Source organism: Archocentrus centrarchus, chromosome 7, assembly GCF_007364275.1.
Source record: "Archocentrus centrarchus isolate MPI-CPG fArcCen1 chromosome 7, fArcCen1, whole genome shotgun sequence".
Taxonomy (NCBI): domain Eukaryota; kingdom Metazoa; phylum Chordata; class Actinopteri; order Cichliformes; family Cichlidae; genus Archocentrus; species Archocentrus centrarchus.
This window is the reverse complement of record NC_044352.1, coordinates 23,564,578-23,579,561: the sequence shown is the minus strand read 5'-3', so window position 1 is coordinate 23,579,561 and position 14,984 is coordinate 23,564,578. Positions and strand designations below refer to the sequence as shown.

The 14,984-nt window shown below is 40.3% G+C and overlaps 1 protein-coding gene across 2 annotated transcripts in view; it reads right to left on the bottom strand.

Annotated features, from left to right (window-relative positions):
* Positions 1 to 306: 306 nt before the first annotated feature.
* Positions 307 to 14,984, bottom strand: part of LOC115783486 (TOX high mobility group box family member 2-like) — an 80,501-nt gene continuing 65,823 nt past the window's right edge. The window contains exons 5-9 of one of the 2 annotated variants that reach the window (XM_030734321.1): positions 8,205 to 8,435; positions 5,979 to 6,059; positions 3,600 to 3,998; positions 2,743 to 2,882; positions 307 to 1,823 (exon numbers count right to left, since the gene is read on the bottom strand). In XM_030734321.1, the coding sequence (XP_030590181.1) occupies positions 1,781 to 1,823; positions 2,743 to 2,882; positions 3,600 to 3,998; positions 5,979 to 6,059; positions 8,205 to 8,435 (894 nt within the window). In that variant the 3' untranslated portion in view covers positions 307 to 1,780. The remainder of the gene's footprint in view (positions 1,824 to 2,742; positions 2,883 to 3,599; positions 3,999 to 5,978; positions 6,060 to 8,204; positions 8,436 to 14,984) is intronic. The other variant, XM_030734323.1, reaches the window with a different exon arrangement.

Below are 14,984 nucleotides of genomic sequence, written 5' to 3'. Positions count from 1 at the left end.
CCCAGACACATGCAGGGGGGGATGCAAAGTTATGTTTATAGGTTCCTGCAGCTATCAGGCTCTGTTCGTCAAAACACTAATGAATCTGTTAGGACTTAATACTGTGAGAGGGCCACACAGTCAAAAATAAGCAGACACACAGCCACGTTTTTCACTTTAAACATTTTATTACAGACAAAAGAAAACAAAAAGAAGTAATCGTGACACAAAAAAAAAAAAAAAAAAAAAAAGAATCTAATGCTGGTGCATTAGCACCAACAACAGTTTTTGAAAAAATATTAATTATTCTACTAATCATGTAGTTTGATCAATAATAATAATAATAATAATAATAATAATAATAATAATGCACCCTGATGAAAATAAGCCAAAATGTTACTTCATTTCATTCATAAATAGATGTGGAACCTGCAACCAAATTAAATAGAATGACCATATGATATTTAACAAAACATAATGGGTTCTTCTCATCACTGTCTTTAAAAATTAAAAGTATGTTTGGCAGGTTTATACACAAAATTAAAATATCTATCCCGATGACCGATCCTCTGAAACGCAAAATCCTGCTACAGTGAAAAAACAAAATATTGTAAAGAATTGTTTTTCTTCACAAAAAAAAGAGATAAAGATGAGTTCAACACAATTCTAAAACACCTAATAAAACTAGTCAAAAACTTTAAAACCCACTGTTATGTTTTTTTTTTCTTTAGTAACATTTCACATTTAGCAACTTTTTTTTTTTTTTTTTTAATTCACCTGTACAAGTGGTGTTGGGACTAAGGGGTGTTGGGCAGGGGGGCGGGGGGGGGGTTACAGGTGTGGGAGGAGGGGGTGGCTAGAATAGGAGGAGCTAAAAGGAGAGGTTTCAATCTTTGACCTCTACAGTTCTGCAGTGTCCTGAGGCCATGTGAAGAGAGTGACGCTCTCTACCGGAGCTCTGCCAGCTGTGGAGGAAATTGAGCATTTTGCAGTCTTTGCATTTCCCTCGTATTTGGAGAGATATAAGACTGGTGAACACAGTTTCAACACAAGTTTTAGTGTGTGTATTCCCTCACTGAATCCGCCTGCACAAAAAGTCACGTAACCAAAGGAAAACGATGTTCAAAAAAAAAAAGAAGAAGGAAGGCAAGGGACTGCAGCTAAATACACACATAAGAGGAATCCATTTTTGTGATATTTACAATCACGCTGTGATAAATAAAGGAAAGGATGAAATTCTTTACTGAGGGCAAGGATGATTTACAAATGTGTTTATGACAATACCTTCATTTAAATGTCGCTTTGCTTTCACCCAGTTCGGGTGTTTCAGTCTGTCCTGAAGTACATCCACCCTGACAAGGTGACTATATTCTATTTCCTGCATTAGCTTTTCTATCCAAGACCCTACGCTTTGAGTATGCTTTGAGCATTTTAACTCCCCAACAAGGGCAGTCCATGGCAAACGGAGTAATGGAGCAAAGAGGAGAGGAATCATTAAAAAAAAATTCTAGACAAAATGAGACTTTTTTTTTTTGGCATGAGCTTAAAACTCACTGCCCCCTCAAAAAATGGAAAGTTCACTGATAAGGAAAAAAAAAAGCAAGAGAAGTGCCTCAGGCTTCTGGCCGATCTAAGTGCTTGGCAAATAGGTGAAGTTACTGTAGCAGTCTTTGGGATTTTCGAAATCCATCAGAAAAAAAGAAAAAAAGAGAAAAAAAATGGTGTAGAAGCAGATACATCGATGATGTTGTTGTTATGTTAGAAAGCTCCCTGGAGTCTGACATTTGGAGGTCTTTCAACTTCAAGTGAGGTAGAGAGGCTTGTCTCGAGCTCCCATGCCGCTGCTGAGGAAGGAAAGAAAAACAGTATTAATGTATGGCTGGATATATGGATATACGTGTGAATACAGTGATGTTTATCCTACATTTCACTGGGAAAACACTGCAGGATTATTAAATATTTGTCAAGGAGGGACTGGCATTAGAGAGCGGCTTCAAAACAAACATAAAAGCTGACGATGAAGCACAGACATCAATAAGCGTGAAGCCAAAATTTGAAGATCACTTGTTACTTGAAATGTCAAACACAAAGTCTGTTCTCCAGTTATCTTTACTGACATTCTGGAGACAACTTAGCACCCTCCAAAACTACAAACTACAATGATTTGACACTGAGAGTAAAGGTTTAAGCAAACACCCAATATACTTCAAAGACTGTCAAACATGATTTGACCTAGGCATGATCCCGTTTGACATCCAGATGAATCAGCTCTAAATACAGGAGACGCTGACTTCCAGCTCAGCTGCCTCTCAAAGTAGCAGCACAGTGTTTCAGGTGCGAGACAAAACATTCTTCTCGTGCCTGCTAGGATATCTTGATTCAATAAGGCAACGTGTGCTGAGCGAAACACGAGGAAACTTAATTGGATGTCACACTTTTTCCAAGCTTGGTAATAGCATTGTTCTACTGCTGCATTACTCATTTCAATTTCAAGGAGATGCTTTGCTTTAGCAGGGAAATTGCAGTTTATGATTAATACTGTCTGAGTCTCTGAGTGTGAAAGTGAAGTGGTTTAGAGTAACTCATTTGGAAAATGAGTAACTGTCAGACAGCTGCTTAGTATTCTCAACAATCAAATGTCTTGGATTGCACTCATAGAGGGACAGAGCTTTTTTTTTTTCCCCCGTGTCTAATGCTACAATTCCCATAAGAGAAAAAAATACCACTAATAACACAATATTATAAGTGGTGTGAAGAACTCACCTGCAATGGTTGGGCCCACAGTCCCTGTTGCAGTACTCGCTATCCCAGTCAGGGTTCTGGCCGTGCACTGGATTGGGGGCCCCTGGAGACTGTGAGCCCCCAACACTGTTCTGGTAATCAGCCTGAATATGGGAGAAACCCTGCAGATAGGCAGAGAGGAGAGATGAGCAGAAGATATTATATGATCTTAGCTTTATGATGGCCAGCCATCAGAGTTTGCTGAGCCATGATGCTGCATAAAAATAAATGTTGTCAATGGTTTATATAAGCTGCTCCGCAGTGTGGACATTTTTTTTTTCTCTCTTACATTTGGCCTCATTGCATTGACAAAATCACCCTTCTTAGTTTGACAAGACACCCTGCTGCTGGAATGGAAACATTATGGACTCAGAGGGAAAGGAGAAAACAGTTTGATTGCAACTAAATGGGTCTTTTATGCTTTAAAAGAGAAATTGAGAAGTCTTTATTATAGAGTGAGGGTTTACTGGAAGTTTTCCTCTTTAGAAAACAGCGGTAACTGATGAGTAACTGTTGTTGATTTAATATTAAATCACAACAGGAAAAGCATTAGACACTGAATATGTATGGAAGATAATTAGGAAGTAAATAAAGGTGATAATATTTGCATTCCTGGTACAAAATGTACAATTAAAGTGAGTCTAGAGCAGACCCAGATCCTTTTGGGGTTGCATAAGGAAGGGTATCTGCCAAATCAAACACGTGGCGCTACCTGCTGTGGCGACCCCTTCTGAATATGCGAGTAGCTGAAAGTAGCTTATGATATCTGCTAACATGTATGTTGTTCATTGTTTGTTGTAGAAGCACACATAGCGCATCTTAACAATGGCTAGACCAACCTGTTGGCTGAGAGGAGGGGAATGCAGAGATGCCTGGAGCCCCATTTGGTGTGAGATGATTGGTTGTGACTGCTGCATTCGGATTGGCTGGTTGAGCAGGGAGCTCTGATGCAGGGAGAGCTGAGCGTGCGGATGCAGAGGTGGGCTGATTTGGAAGGGTGCTGGGGGAGAGGCACTCATGCTGGGTGGGAGCATCTGAGACTGGCCGAGGGTCTGTGCCAGTGTGTGGCGGGGTGGCCCGCCATAGCTCTGGAGGTCTGACAGGGGGAAGGAGCCTGGTGGGCCCAGGTATGGTGAGGAGGGCTGAGGGGGCACGCTGTACAGGGACTGCTTGGGGGGCAGCATGTGGGAGGGCTGGCTGGTCTGCTGGGCACTTTTTGGTTCAGGGTCATTGTATGTCTGTGGGTAAAAATACATCATGTTAAAAGACAAGAAAGGCCCCTATTAATGATGGTGCACTAACTCATCAGCCAATATTCGTCTGATGGCAACACATCTTCTCGTCAGCAAGCAAACCAGGCGGTGTCTGTTTCCTATAACAGCTACAGGGATTTCCTGCAGCCCTGGGGTTTATTTTCTGTCATAAATTTTTGTTGGACTCAGAATTTTTTAAAAGCAATAGTTTGAGAAATTTGCTTCTTTGCTTTCTTGTTAAGTTTCAGATGAGAAAAATCAACAGATCCATGCAGCTGTTTCCCCGATGTAGTATTTATGCAAAGCTGAGCTAGCTTCCATATTAAGTATCTAGGTATGCAATAAGGGTTTTTTCATCTAATTAGAAAGTAAACAGGCTATCCCCCAAAAGTGTTACATTTACTGTAGGATTTTTTGGAAAGCTTGCACTCTGCACAAATTACTTTCTGTACTCACGAGTCTTTGTTTACTAAATCTCTACAAGGCTGCAAGCTGTGAGTAAAATAGCATCTATATCAATATTCATAATGTGCAAAATATGAGAATAAAACCCAGCTGGATTTTTCCTTGAAACATGTGACAGTTGTCACTTGAGCTACTGGTCCAAATTCTTGTTGGCAGCTTTATTATGTAAACATTTCTTCTGTTTACCTGGGGAAGAAACTGTTTTAAGCACAATGATGCATAGAGATACATTTTATTTTTTTAGTCTCATTTGTTTCAGTCTGTTCTGGGCCTCGTATTTATTTTGTAGCACTTCACACAGATAGTGTGGAGGAGCAGATGGGCAGACAGGGTTCAGACTGAAGACAAAAAAACCCCTAAACTTCACCAAAATCCCCCCCAAACTTGACCTTTCTCAGGCTGGACAGTATCACTCTGAGCAGGTGCAACACCCGTAAAACACCCCACCTCTATCTCCACCCCTCCCTTTCCAGGCTCCTGTGATGAGCTGTCAGATTGCTCATCTCCAGCCATCAGTGTTGATTAGAAGGTAATGGAGCCCATTTGTATGAATAGAGCAAGGGGCCAAGGTAATGATCAATAGACACCTTGACAGATAGATGGGAAAAGGAGAGGGACACACACACACACACACACACACACACACACCACACACACACACACACACACACACACACACACACCACACACACACACACACACACATGCGCGCAAGTGTGCACACACATACATATATGCAGGACCCCAGGCAGAGAAATGAGACTGTTTGCCTGCAGAACAAATGGAATGACAAAAGGAATCTTCACCACACTACATTGTGTGTTGTTAATACAAGACGGCACTAAACAATACAATTCACAGCCCTCCTCCTTGCCTTTCTTTATTCCCTCTGCTGCTTTGCTGGTTTATACAAACCAGCATCATTCACTGGGCAAAAAAGGATGTCATAGATCTGAATTAAAGGCAAAGTGTCAGAGGTGGGAATAGCGGCAAATCCAATGATTGCCTGTGTTGATTTTGTTGTACTTCCCACTCTAGATGATGAGAGGAAGAACTAATGCACGACACAGAAAAATTAAGGATTGCTAATTTCCAAAGATACATACAGTGCAGCCCATATTTACATGTGATAGCACACATAGCACATAAGAGAGTGATTATATTATCTTCTCTAAACCTTGTACACATTATGGCCATTAGTGTGCTCCGACTGACTGACCCCTCCCCCAACCCTTCACCCTATATCACCATACCAACTACACACCCCTACCCCCCAATCTGCACTCTATGGAAATCAGGTATTGTTCCAAATATGGCCTGCTCTATTGCCCCCCCCCCCCCCCCCCCCCCCCCCCCAATACACACACACACACACCTACACACACACCTTTTCCAGCACCACTAGCTCATCCCAAAGAAGGTCCTCCCAGCCCATTAGCAAGTATTTTACATCCAATCCATCATCAGCCTTAGCCAGGGCCTATGTGTCATAAGTGTTACCTTGGAAACCAGACTGGCTCGGTACGCGGCCAAGGCTTTCAGGTACTCTTTCTTAGCCGCCTCGGTTTTCCTCTTGTACCCCTGTGAAGAAATAAAATCAAAACAAGAGGCTTCAGGTGAGTGCAGAGTTTGACTCTCTTATAAACGTGCAGGCACACATCTGTCAGTAAACACACACAAGATTTTTTTTAGGCTACTCTAACACTCTCTTAAACACATCCTTCACACATGAACATGCACGCACACACACACACACACACACACACACACATAAAAAGATGCTTAATGTTTCCCTTTCCATCAGAGCCAATGGCACAGAACACCTCTATTTCCTCATCACAGCACTAATACTCCCTCATCTCAATGTGTCTCTCTCTATTGTAGCGACACATCATTTCCATTCCAATCCACCTAGAGAAATGAACTGGAACTTCTCTTTCTCTGTCCCTTTAGCTCCACAATAACACTATCAGTACATTAGTGATAAACCAGAATGGTTGTTGTCATTTGGCACATTATGATGTGAGTTTTGTTTGAAACTGCCTTTCATATTGTCAGAGGGATGTACAAACCTCTGATGTCATACAACTCCCTGCTGCTGTGTTTTCAATGGACTGAAGTGTGTTTGCATGAAGAATCTGAGGTTATGAGTGCATATGGACTTCCGCATGTATGCTTTTGCACAGGTATTTTTTTTCTGCCACCATATATATATATATATATATAAAATGCTAAGTGTCTGTGTAGGATGTAACACAATGATGGAAAATGGGGCTATTAACTATAAGGGCCATGAAGCAAAATTATGTCTATTATGCAAAACAAAAAGGAAAGACAGAAAAAATATCCTTAGTAGGAAAAAAATGCATTTATATACTGTACTGCTTTTTTTTAATACTAGGGCTGAAATGAACACATTTACTGATATCAAAATGATACTTTTCTAAATGTTTGCCCACAAAATCTTTGTTCATTTAGCAAAGGGCCTGAAACTTTAACAATCTTAAAAGTTTTCTGAAAACAAGCCACTCTGCAAGACCTTAAAATCTTTTTGTGTGATTGATGTGCACTATTGCAGCACTAAGCTTTCTAGAAACTATACAGGAGCATTAAGGGACACTCTTTTACATCCTTTTTTAAAATTACACCTTGGTCATCCAAGAAAACATCCTAATTAATTAACAACTCTGATTTCTCTTGCAGGTGAAAACCCATGAAAAGTAAAGTGATGCCTGCCTATAAGTCTGTCATCATTATAATTTACTACCTATTACTGCTGAACTGGAACTGGAGATCATGGTAAATAGAAAAAAACAAACAAACAATAGATTGTTCCTCCTGGATAGCCAAGATGCCCTTCAGCTCAATCCAAGGATGAGTCAATAGTGGAGGGGGATCACTAATTCTGTATTCTAGGCAGGATCAAAATAGCAGGCGAGAGATATAAATAAAGAGAGTGGAAATGAGAACTTCACACATTCCAGCTTGTCAGAGGGCCAATAAAGATGCATACTGAGGAAGCTAGTGGGACAGAGGAAACGGGACACTACCTTGGCCTAGAGCTTTGTGGGAGTTTTGCTTTGGCAAAGATGAGTTTTATTTCTGGAAATCCCTTTTTTACTTTTGATGGACACTACATTGCTAAGATGCCTTTGATAGTTAACAGTAGAACTGCATTCATATGTGATTGTTTGCTTTTTCAGAGGTGCACTACCATGTGAGTATGTGTGTATTTACCTCCTGCATAACATATCAGTCCTAGAGTCTTTAAATCTCCCCAGGCATGTTTATATTTTTCCCATACTGACCATTTCCTGCCTATAAAATGTCCCACTTTGTTAGTCTCAGACTGTTTTATGGCTATTGTTGCAGAGAATACTCCCCCTCCCTCCATTTCTTTCCCTTTGGTAGAATTAAATTTAGAAAGAAAATCATTTTAATGAGAGCCAGGGGAGTGGGGATAAACGGATGGATTATCTTTGGAAAGAGAAGAACTAGCTCATTAAGGTGAGCTGTATCTCACAGCAATGTTCTGGTAATTACACGGCAGATAATGCCAACGAAAGGCTGCCCGCCTGCTGCAGCACACGCGCCATCTACTGGTGCAACTGCAATCAAAATGTGCATGTGCATTTATATCGCTGCACATTGTGCATGTTGCCATTTGGAAAATACATTTTGGTTCCTACACACAGACCTTCCACACCTACACATTACAGTTTTTACCTGCTTCTGTTCTTCGCCTAGGCTGTCCCACATAGAGGCCACAATCTTAGACACGTCCCCGAAGGTAGCATTCGGGTTTTGGCCCTTGATGGCTGCTTGGGTGTCTCTGAAGAAGAGCGCATATGCGGACACGGGTTTCTGTGGCTCATTGGGATCCTTCTTCTTCTTCTTCTTTTGTGGTTTGGGTTTGGGCTTCATCATTTCTGCTGAGGGTCGCTTCTCACTGCTTATCTGAGGACAGAAAAATGCATGGGGAGAAAGGGAGACAAAGAAACCGTTGGTCATAAATCACTTCATAATAACATTTTTGCTGCAGCTACTACAGAAAGAAGTTTTATGTGCATGATGCTCTAGTTTTTCTAAGGCATTATGTACCATATATGTAGGTTATGCACAAACACAGAATTTTGTAAAATTTTAGAGAACATTGCATTGAATTTCAGCAGAAACCAAAACATGTCTCAAAAACTGCAGTTCTTTTAGTGGCCACTTGAGGCGGTCTCCAACAGCAAACATAGATTCCAGTGGGGCAGCACGGTCAGGTGATTAGCACCGTCACCTCACAGCAAGAAGGTCCAGGGATTGGATCCACTGGCCAGCTGGGGCTTTTGCATGTTCTCACATGCAAAAGCATGTGGGGGGGGGGGGGGGGGATTGTTTACAGTTCCATGCACCCTTGTAAACTTTAAGGTTAGGCACAGACAGCTTCACCTCTGCTAAATCTGAGTCACTGAACTTGACCTCTTGACTTTTGTGGTGCCTTTAGGATGAATTAGGATTAGGTTCCAGGTTTGGTGAGCAGGTCTGACTGGGTTACAGGGAGATTTCTAGTAAGCAAATTTGGTCAAGTTGGCAAAATGTTACTAACTGCTAAAATTAATGGATGCTGAATTAATGGATATTTAATGTTTACATATTTTTCCTGTCTTTTTTTTTTGCTTCCTTCAAGTACACCAGAAATAAGAGCATGTTCTGAGGAAACCAGTAGAGGGAGAAATTTCCACATACTCAATTTGTCAACAATAATACTGCAATCTCTCTACATTTTCAGGAGGCAAAACTGTTCACATCTGTGTGATGTACTTGATCCAATACACATGAATACATTTTCATTTTCCATGCAGGGCTTTGACTGGGAGTCAAATCCAGGTCACCTGATGCTGGATGTGATTCTATATGGAAATTGCCTTCTTTACGGAGATGAACAGAGAAGGGAGAGAGAGAGAGAGATGGTGAAGAAAAAGTGATGGCTTGATGTTGCCATTAGTACCAGTGGAACATCAGTTAACCTGATTTCCTGGTTGCTATAAAGGCAGAAAAAAAAACAATCTAATTTCCATCCATATCATAGAAATAATGACTTGTAGAATATAAGATGATATACATTGGTATTAAGTCAAATGAAGGATGTTTATGTGCACTCTTCATGGTTATGGGGTTACGGAGAGTTACTCAAATGTTGTTAAGAGCTCTGAGGGAAGTGACAGTGAATTCTTCTCTATTTTGGCAAACATACATCATCTCCAAGGCCAAGTTCCTGTTTCATCATGTTGCATTTTCAAAATTCTAACCATCTTTGAATGTTTGCTCTCATAATCCACTGATCCAGGGGTTTCAGTGGTAAAACTCAGCAGAGGGGCGCGCACACCATGAAAAAAGATTTGTCCCTGCATGAGTATCAAACAGCAACTTGAGGACATTTAAAGATGTTCATTTCCATCTAATGCATACTTATCACAAGATTAAGCGACGACCATGTTTTCCTCTTTCACCGTCGATTGGAAAACAAGAGACGGCCGCCTTTGAAAATTGCATTGTTTTAACAAGGCACTTGCCAAACAACACACTGTATTCCACACAGCATGAAATTAACTAATCAAAATTCAAGGTCCAGGAGCACATTTGGCAGCTAAAGAAAACTTCAAAATGGCCTTTCTGGTGTGAAATGAATGACTGTTCCTGTTCAGGATGATGTGAAAGTATTGCTTGTCTATTTCACAGCTTACAGGTAATATTCATTTTTTGTGTGAGTGTGTGTGGTTTCATTAAAAAATAATCATCCCTCACTTTTAGGCAATGAGGCAGAAGACAGGCATTTGGAACGACATCTGTTCCACCCAAGCCTTTGAAGTGAAAATAGAATAAACTGAAGGTAGAGCTAATGGAATGACAAAATAGGAAAAAAAAGAAGAAGAAAGAGGGCTAAATAATCGCCAGGAAAATTCACATGTATTCATACGGAGGAAAGAGTGATGACACACAACAGCTCACAGCAGAATGCAATCAACTGGGAGAATAAAGGGCGTAGTCTTTCATTTCTTTCTTTATTTCCACATCTTATAATATGAGATTCATGTTCTCAGCTCAAGCATGTACAGTAGAACGCTGACAGTGAATCTGAAAGATTAATAAAGATGGCTCACATACTTCTAAAAGGACAACAGTAAGTGAAAACTGCTCACTCTGCACAGTATTAATAATTTTCTTTCAGAAAAATAAACAGAACCCCCCCCCCCCCAGATGATTAATTTGTTCTCATCTTCTTTCAGCATGTTTCATTTAAATCTAATTCTGAAAGCGGTTTCCTTCTTTTCTGAGATTACCTTTTAAAAAACAAAACTATGTGTAAACCCCTCTGCAAAAAAAGCCAATTTAAGATGGGATCTTTTTTCTTCTTTAACAAAATACTGCTGAGAAACACTTTGCATTAGAATATTAAACTCGCCCCACTGGCCTGTGATTTTGCCTGCTAAATAAACATTTTTTTAATGCGTACTGCCTGGTCGTCACAATTGTGCCCCAAACTTCTATTAATAGAAAACTCCATAGCTTTTACTTTATTTCAAGAGGACCGATCTTTAGTAGAGCATCAGGAGGTACAGTCTTGTGTAGAACTATGTATGAAAAAAGCGATCACAGCCATATTGTTCACAGCAGTTTTACTTGCTGGCCTTACAAATTATTGATGGTAGATAAACACTCACACACCACACAGCCACTACACAATATCAAGTTTATTTTCCCGGGTTCTCTCGTGCAGGTGCAGAGAACAGTACTGATTATGACAGCTGTTGTTGTCAGTTGAGAAAAAGAGACAGTCACATCCCTGATTCATAATGCAACATCTTGTGGCTCCATTGCATTCTGGTCTATTTTCTGATACTGTCACTGAGAAGATCGGTATCTTGTGCTCTTGTGAGATGGACTTCTCTCCATGCAAAATGGCAAGACCTGAAATTCTTTTTCTTATATGCATACACTAGATCTCAACAGATCCGCTGGTACATACTTTAAGCTGACTGGTATTTGATTCTTGTCTTGCACCAATGTTATTGTGCTAAAGATATCATAAGATATTATATAATTTATGAATTTATTGGCAGCTGCCCCCCCCCCCGAAATGGATAAGCGGAAGAAAATGGATGGATTGAATTATGTAACAGGAATAAAAATTATTTGCACAGCAAACAGACAGAATCACAATATGTAGGCTACACTGCTTATAGATTATTTTTTTAACATTTCGAAACACAGAGGGAGGTTTAAGCTGTCACTCCACAGAACTCAACCCCTCATGATCTAAAGATGTACCTTCAGCTTCCAACTGACTAAGAAACAGGGCACCTTGCCTAATTAGTATTCACATTTATAGTGCTGGATGATGAGGGTGGGATAATTTTGTGCAGCCACAATGGTAAAATTCACTGCGGCAGCGCAAAGGTCTCCTTTGGGTTATTTTCTAATTGTAGCTTTCAAAGTAAATCACTGACATGTTTTACATAAAAATGTAGAAAATAAGATGAATGGTTGAGGATTATGGCGCCTGATGAGATTAGTGCTTAAAAAAGAGTCTGTAAAAAAAAAAAAAGGGACAAATTTCAAAACTACATAAACTATGGAAAGAATAATACATCAATAACAAATACAGTCAATGACCACTGTGTGAGGTAAACCTTTTCAACATGTTAGGTATGTCAGTTCAATAGTATCTAGTCAGGTAATCACATGGCAGCCATTCAACACATTTAGGTATTTGGACATGGTCAAGGCAACCTGTTGCAGTACAAACTGAGCATCAGAACAGGGAAGGCTGGTCTGAGTATTTCAGAAACTGCTGATCTGCTCTGCTGAGATTTTCCCACACAACTATCTCTATGGTTTACAGAGAATGGTCCAAAAAACAGAAAATATCCAGTGGGCGAAAATGGTTTATTGATGTCAGAGAAGAACGGCCAGATTGCTTCAAGCTGATAGGAAAGCAACAATAGCTCAAATAACCACTCGTTACAACCGAGGCATACAGAAGAGCATCTCTGTGTCTACAACGCAGCAAACCTTGAAGCAGATTGGCTGCAGCGGCAGAAGACCGAGTCTGGACAACAGGTTTGGAAAACATCACCGGGTCTGATGAGTCTCCCTTTCTGCTGCAGCATTCAGATGACATGGTCACAATGTGGTGTAAACAACATGAAAGCATGGATCCATCCTGCTTCGTATCAACAGTTCAGGCTGGTAGTGGTGCAGCGGTGTGGGGGATATTTTCTCAGCAAGCTTTGGGCTCCTTAGTACCAACTGAGCATCATTTAAATAAGTTTCTTGGACATAACAAATGAGTTCACTGTACTCAAATGGCCCCCACAGCCACCAGATCTCAATCCAATAGAGCACCTTTGGAATAAAGATTAAAGGTAGTTCTTAAATGGAGGTCCAACCCACAGGGTGTACCTAAAAGAGTGGCCAATGAGTGCATTTATTGATAATATTTTCTAAAGTGAAGTAATTGCCTGCCAGTTTTCTCCACACAATAGGACACAATACCCATTTACAGAGCAGACTTACACTGATATTAACCAAAAAGCTTTTAAAGGCTGCAATTAGGGGGTCTGCCAGAAACAGCACACAGCTGTCACTAGGTAAGACCATCGTGTCCTGTACAGAGCAGCAGAGTCTAAATTTATTTTCAACACAGCTTTCTAGTTTACCAGCAAAAGATTGAACTATAGAGTCAGCCTTAGCTTGCTCGTCCCATCAGCATTTCTGTTGTCTGAGAGTGAGTGAGATAGCGAGAGAGAGAGAGAGATGGAAGGGGTGGTAGGTGAAGAGAGAGAGATAAGGAAAAGGAGGGGTAGCTGTAATTCTGAATGGACAGCACTGCACTGGCAAGACAAGATTAGAATTGACAGCCTGGTAAGTGCGTCACTATCAAAACAGCAGAGAGAGAGAGAAAAGAGAGAGAGAGAAGATAGAGAAAAGAGAGAGGAGAGAGGAGAGAGAGGTGGGGTGGAGTTGGAGAAGAGTGAAGAAAGCAAGATGCAAAGAAAAAAGAGAGTTGATCTAAAGAAAACAGATAAAAGCAGAAGGAGTGGAAAGATATAGAAAGAAGAGGACTCACAACAAGGACTGCGCATGCAGTGACTGACAGAGCTTAAGAGACATGAAAATTAGACAATAAAACCCGATAATAGTATGAGAGAGTATAAAAGTCTTTCACCAATCACAGTCTTCTTATCATAGTCATTATCATATACAGTGAATAGCAAAGTGGAGAGTGCTGCATAATGTATCGGCTTTGAAAGGCCATAAAAACAAACAGGAACTACTCTAAGGTGATGCATATCCTTTCTCTTTACAGTGATGACTGTTACACAAAAGCAAATACTGCGCACAACGCTATATCAAAATGACTATCAAAATGAATGCCATCCACTTCACGCATTGTTTAGCACACACAGAGAGTGTGTTACACAGTTTGAGCTACACAGTTTTGTGAAAGCACCAAAAAAAAAAAAAAAAAAAAGATTAAACCCTATTTTTACATGCTTTTCTTTCTTTTTTTTTTTTGCAGGCAAATTCTGCCTGAGTGTGCAGTGGCCTGGAGAATGAGCAACAGACTACGAGAGGGCTCTTAAATCTGCAGTTTAAGAACCTCAACCAAAAGCTGGTAGTGAAATAAGCTTTGGCCAAGGACTGAGAAAGCTGATTTAACAAGTTAACTTCTCAATAACAAACCATCTAACATTGTTTCCCAATACTGTTCAGTGCCTTAATGTTATCTTAAGAATGAACCCTTTAAAGTATACTTTTAAAGAGACAAGAAGTGCCGGAAGAAGAAAAAACTGTGGATGTGGCTGTTTAATGGAAATCTGAATGTGAACTGCATCTTCATTTGCATCAAAAATTCCCACAATGGGAAGAGATGCAACATACCTGATACGTGCACTACTTTCTCTTGCATTTTTTTTTTTTTTTACACTTCTCCAACACTTAATACTCTACACTTGCCACTCATGATACAAAATGGTGATATATAAATGTGTGCAATCCCAATTCTCTTTTCACTTTACAATCAACTGCTGAGTTTTTCTCACACAGGGAGGGAGCAAATGATGAAGTGATTGCAGATGCAATTTATGTAACCTGTTGGCAACTCTTGTTCAAAGTGGTGATTGCAGAGTAATAGCAGATTAAACAGAACTGTTCATTCTTCGACCCACACTAACTGATTTTTTTTTTTTTTTGATCACATGGGGGCAGCGGACACAAACTGTAAACACAGCGAGTCTGAAGCAAACAAACACTTTGTTCTTCACTCATACAGGAAATGCGGTGCAGCAACATTATTCATTATTGGTGCAGCTTTAATGTCCACCTGATGAATTTGAATCCAATATTTCCTCGCTTTTCTCTCAGTCCGGCTCCTCGCCAGCTGCTCTCAGCCTCTTTATTGGCTGCTCTTGAATGTGTGGCTTTTGGTTTATTTGTAGGAAATGATATATATAT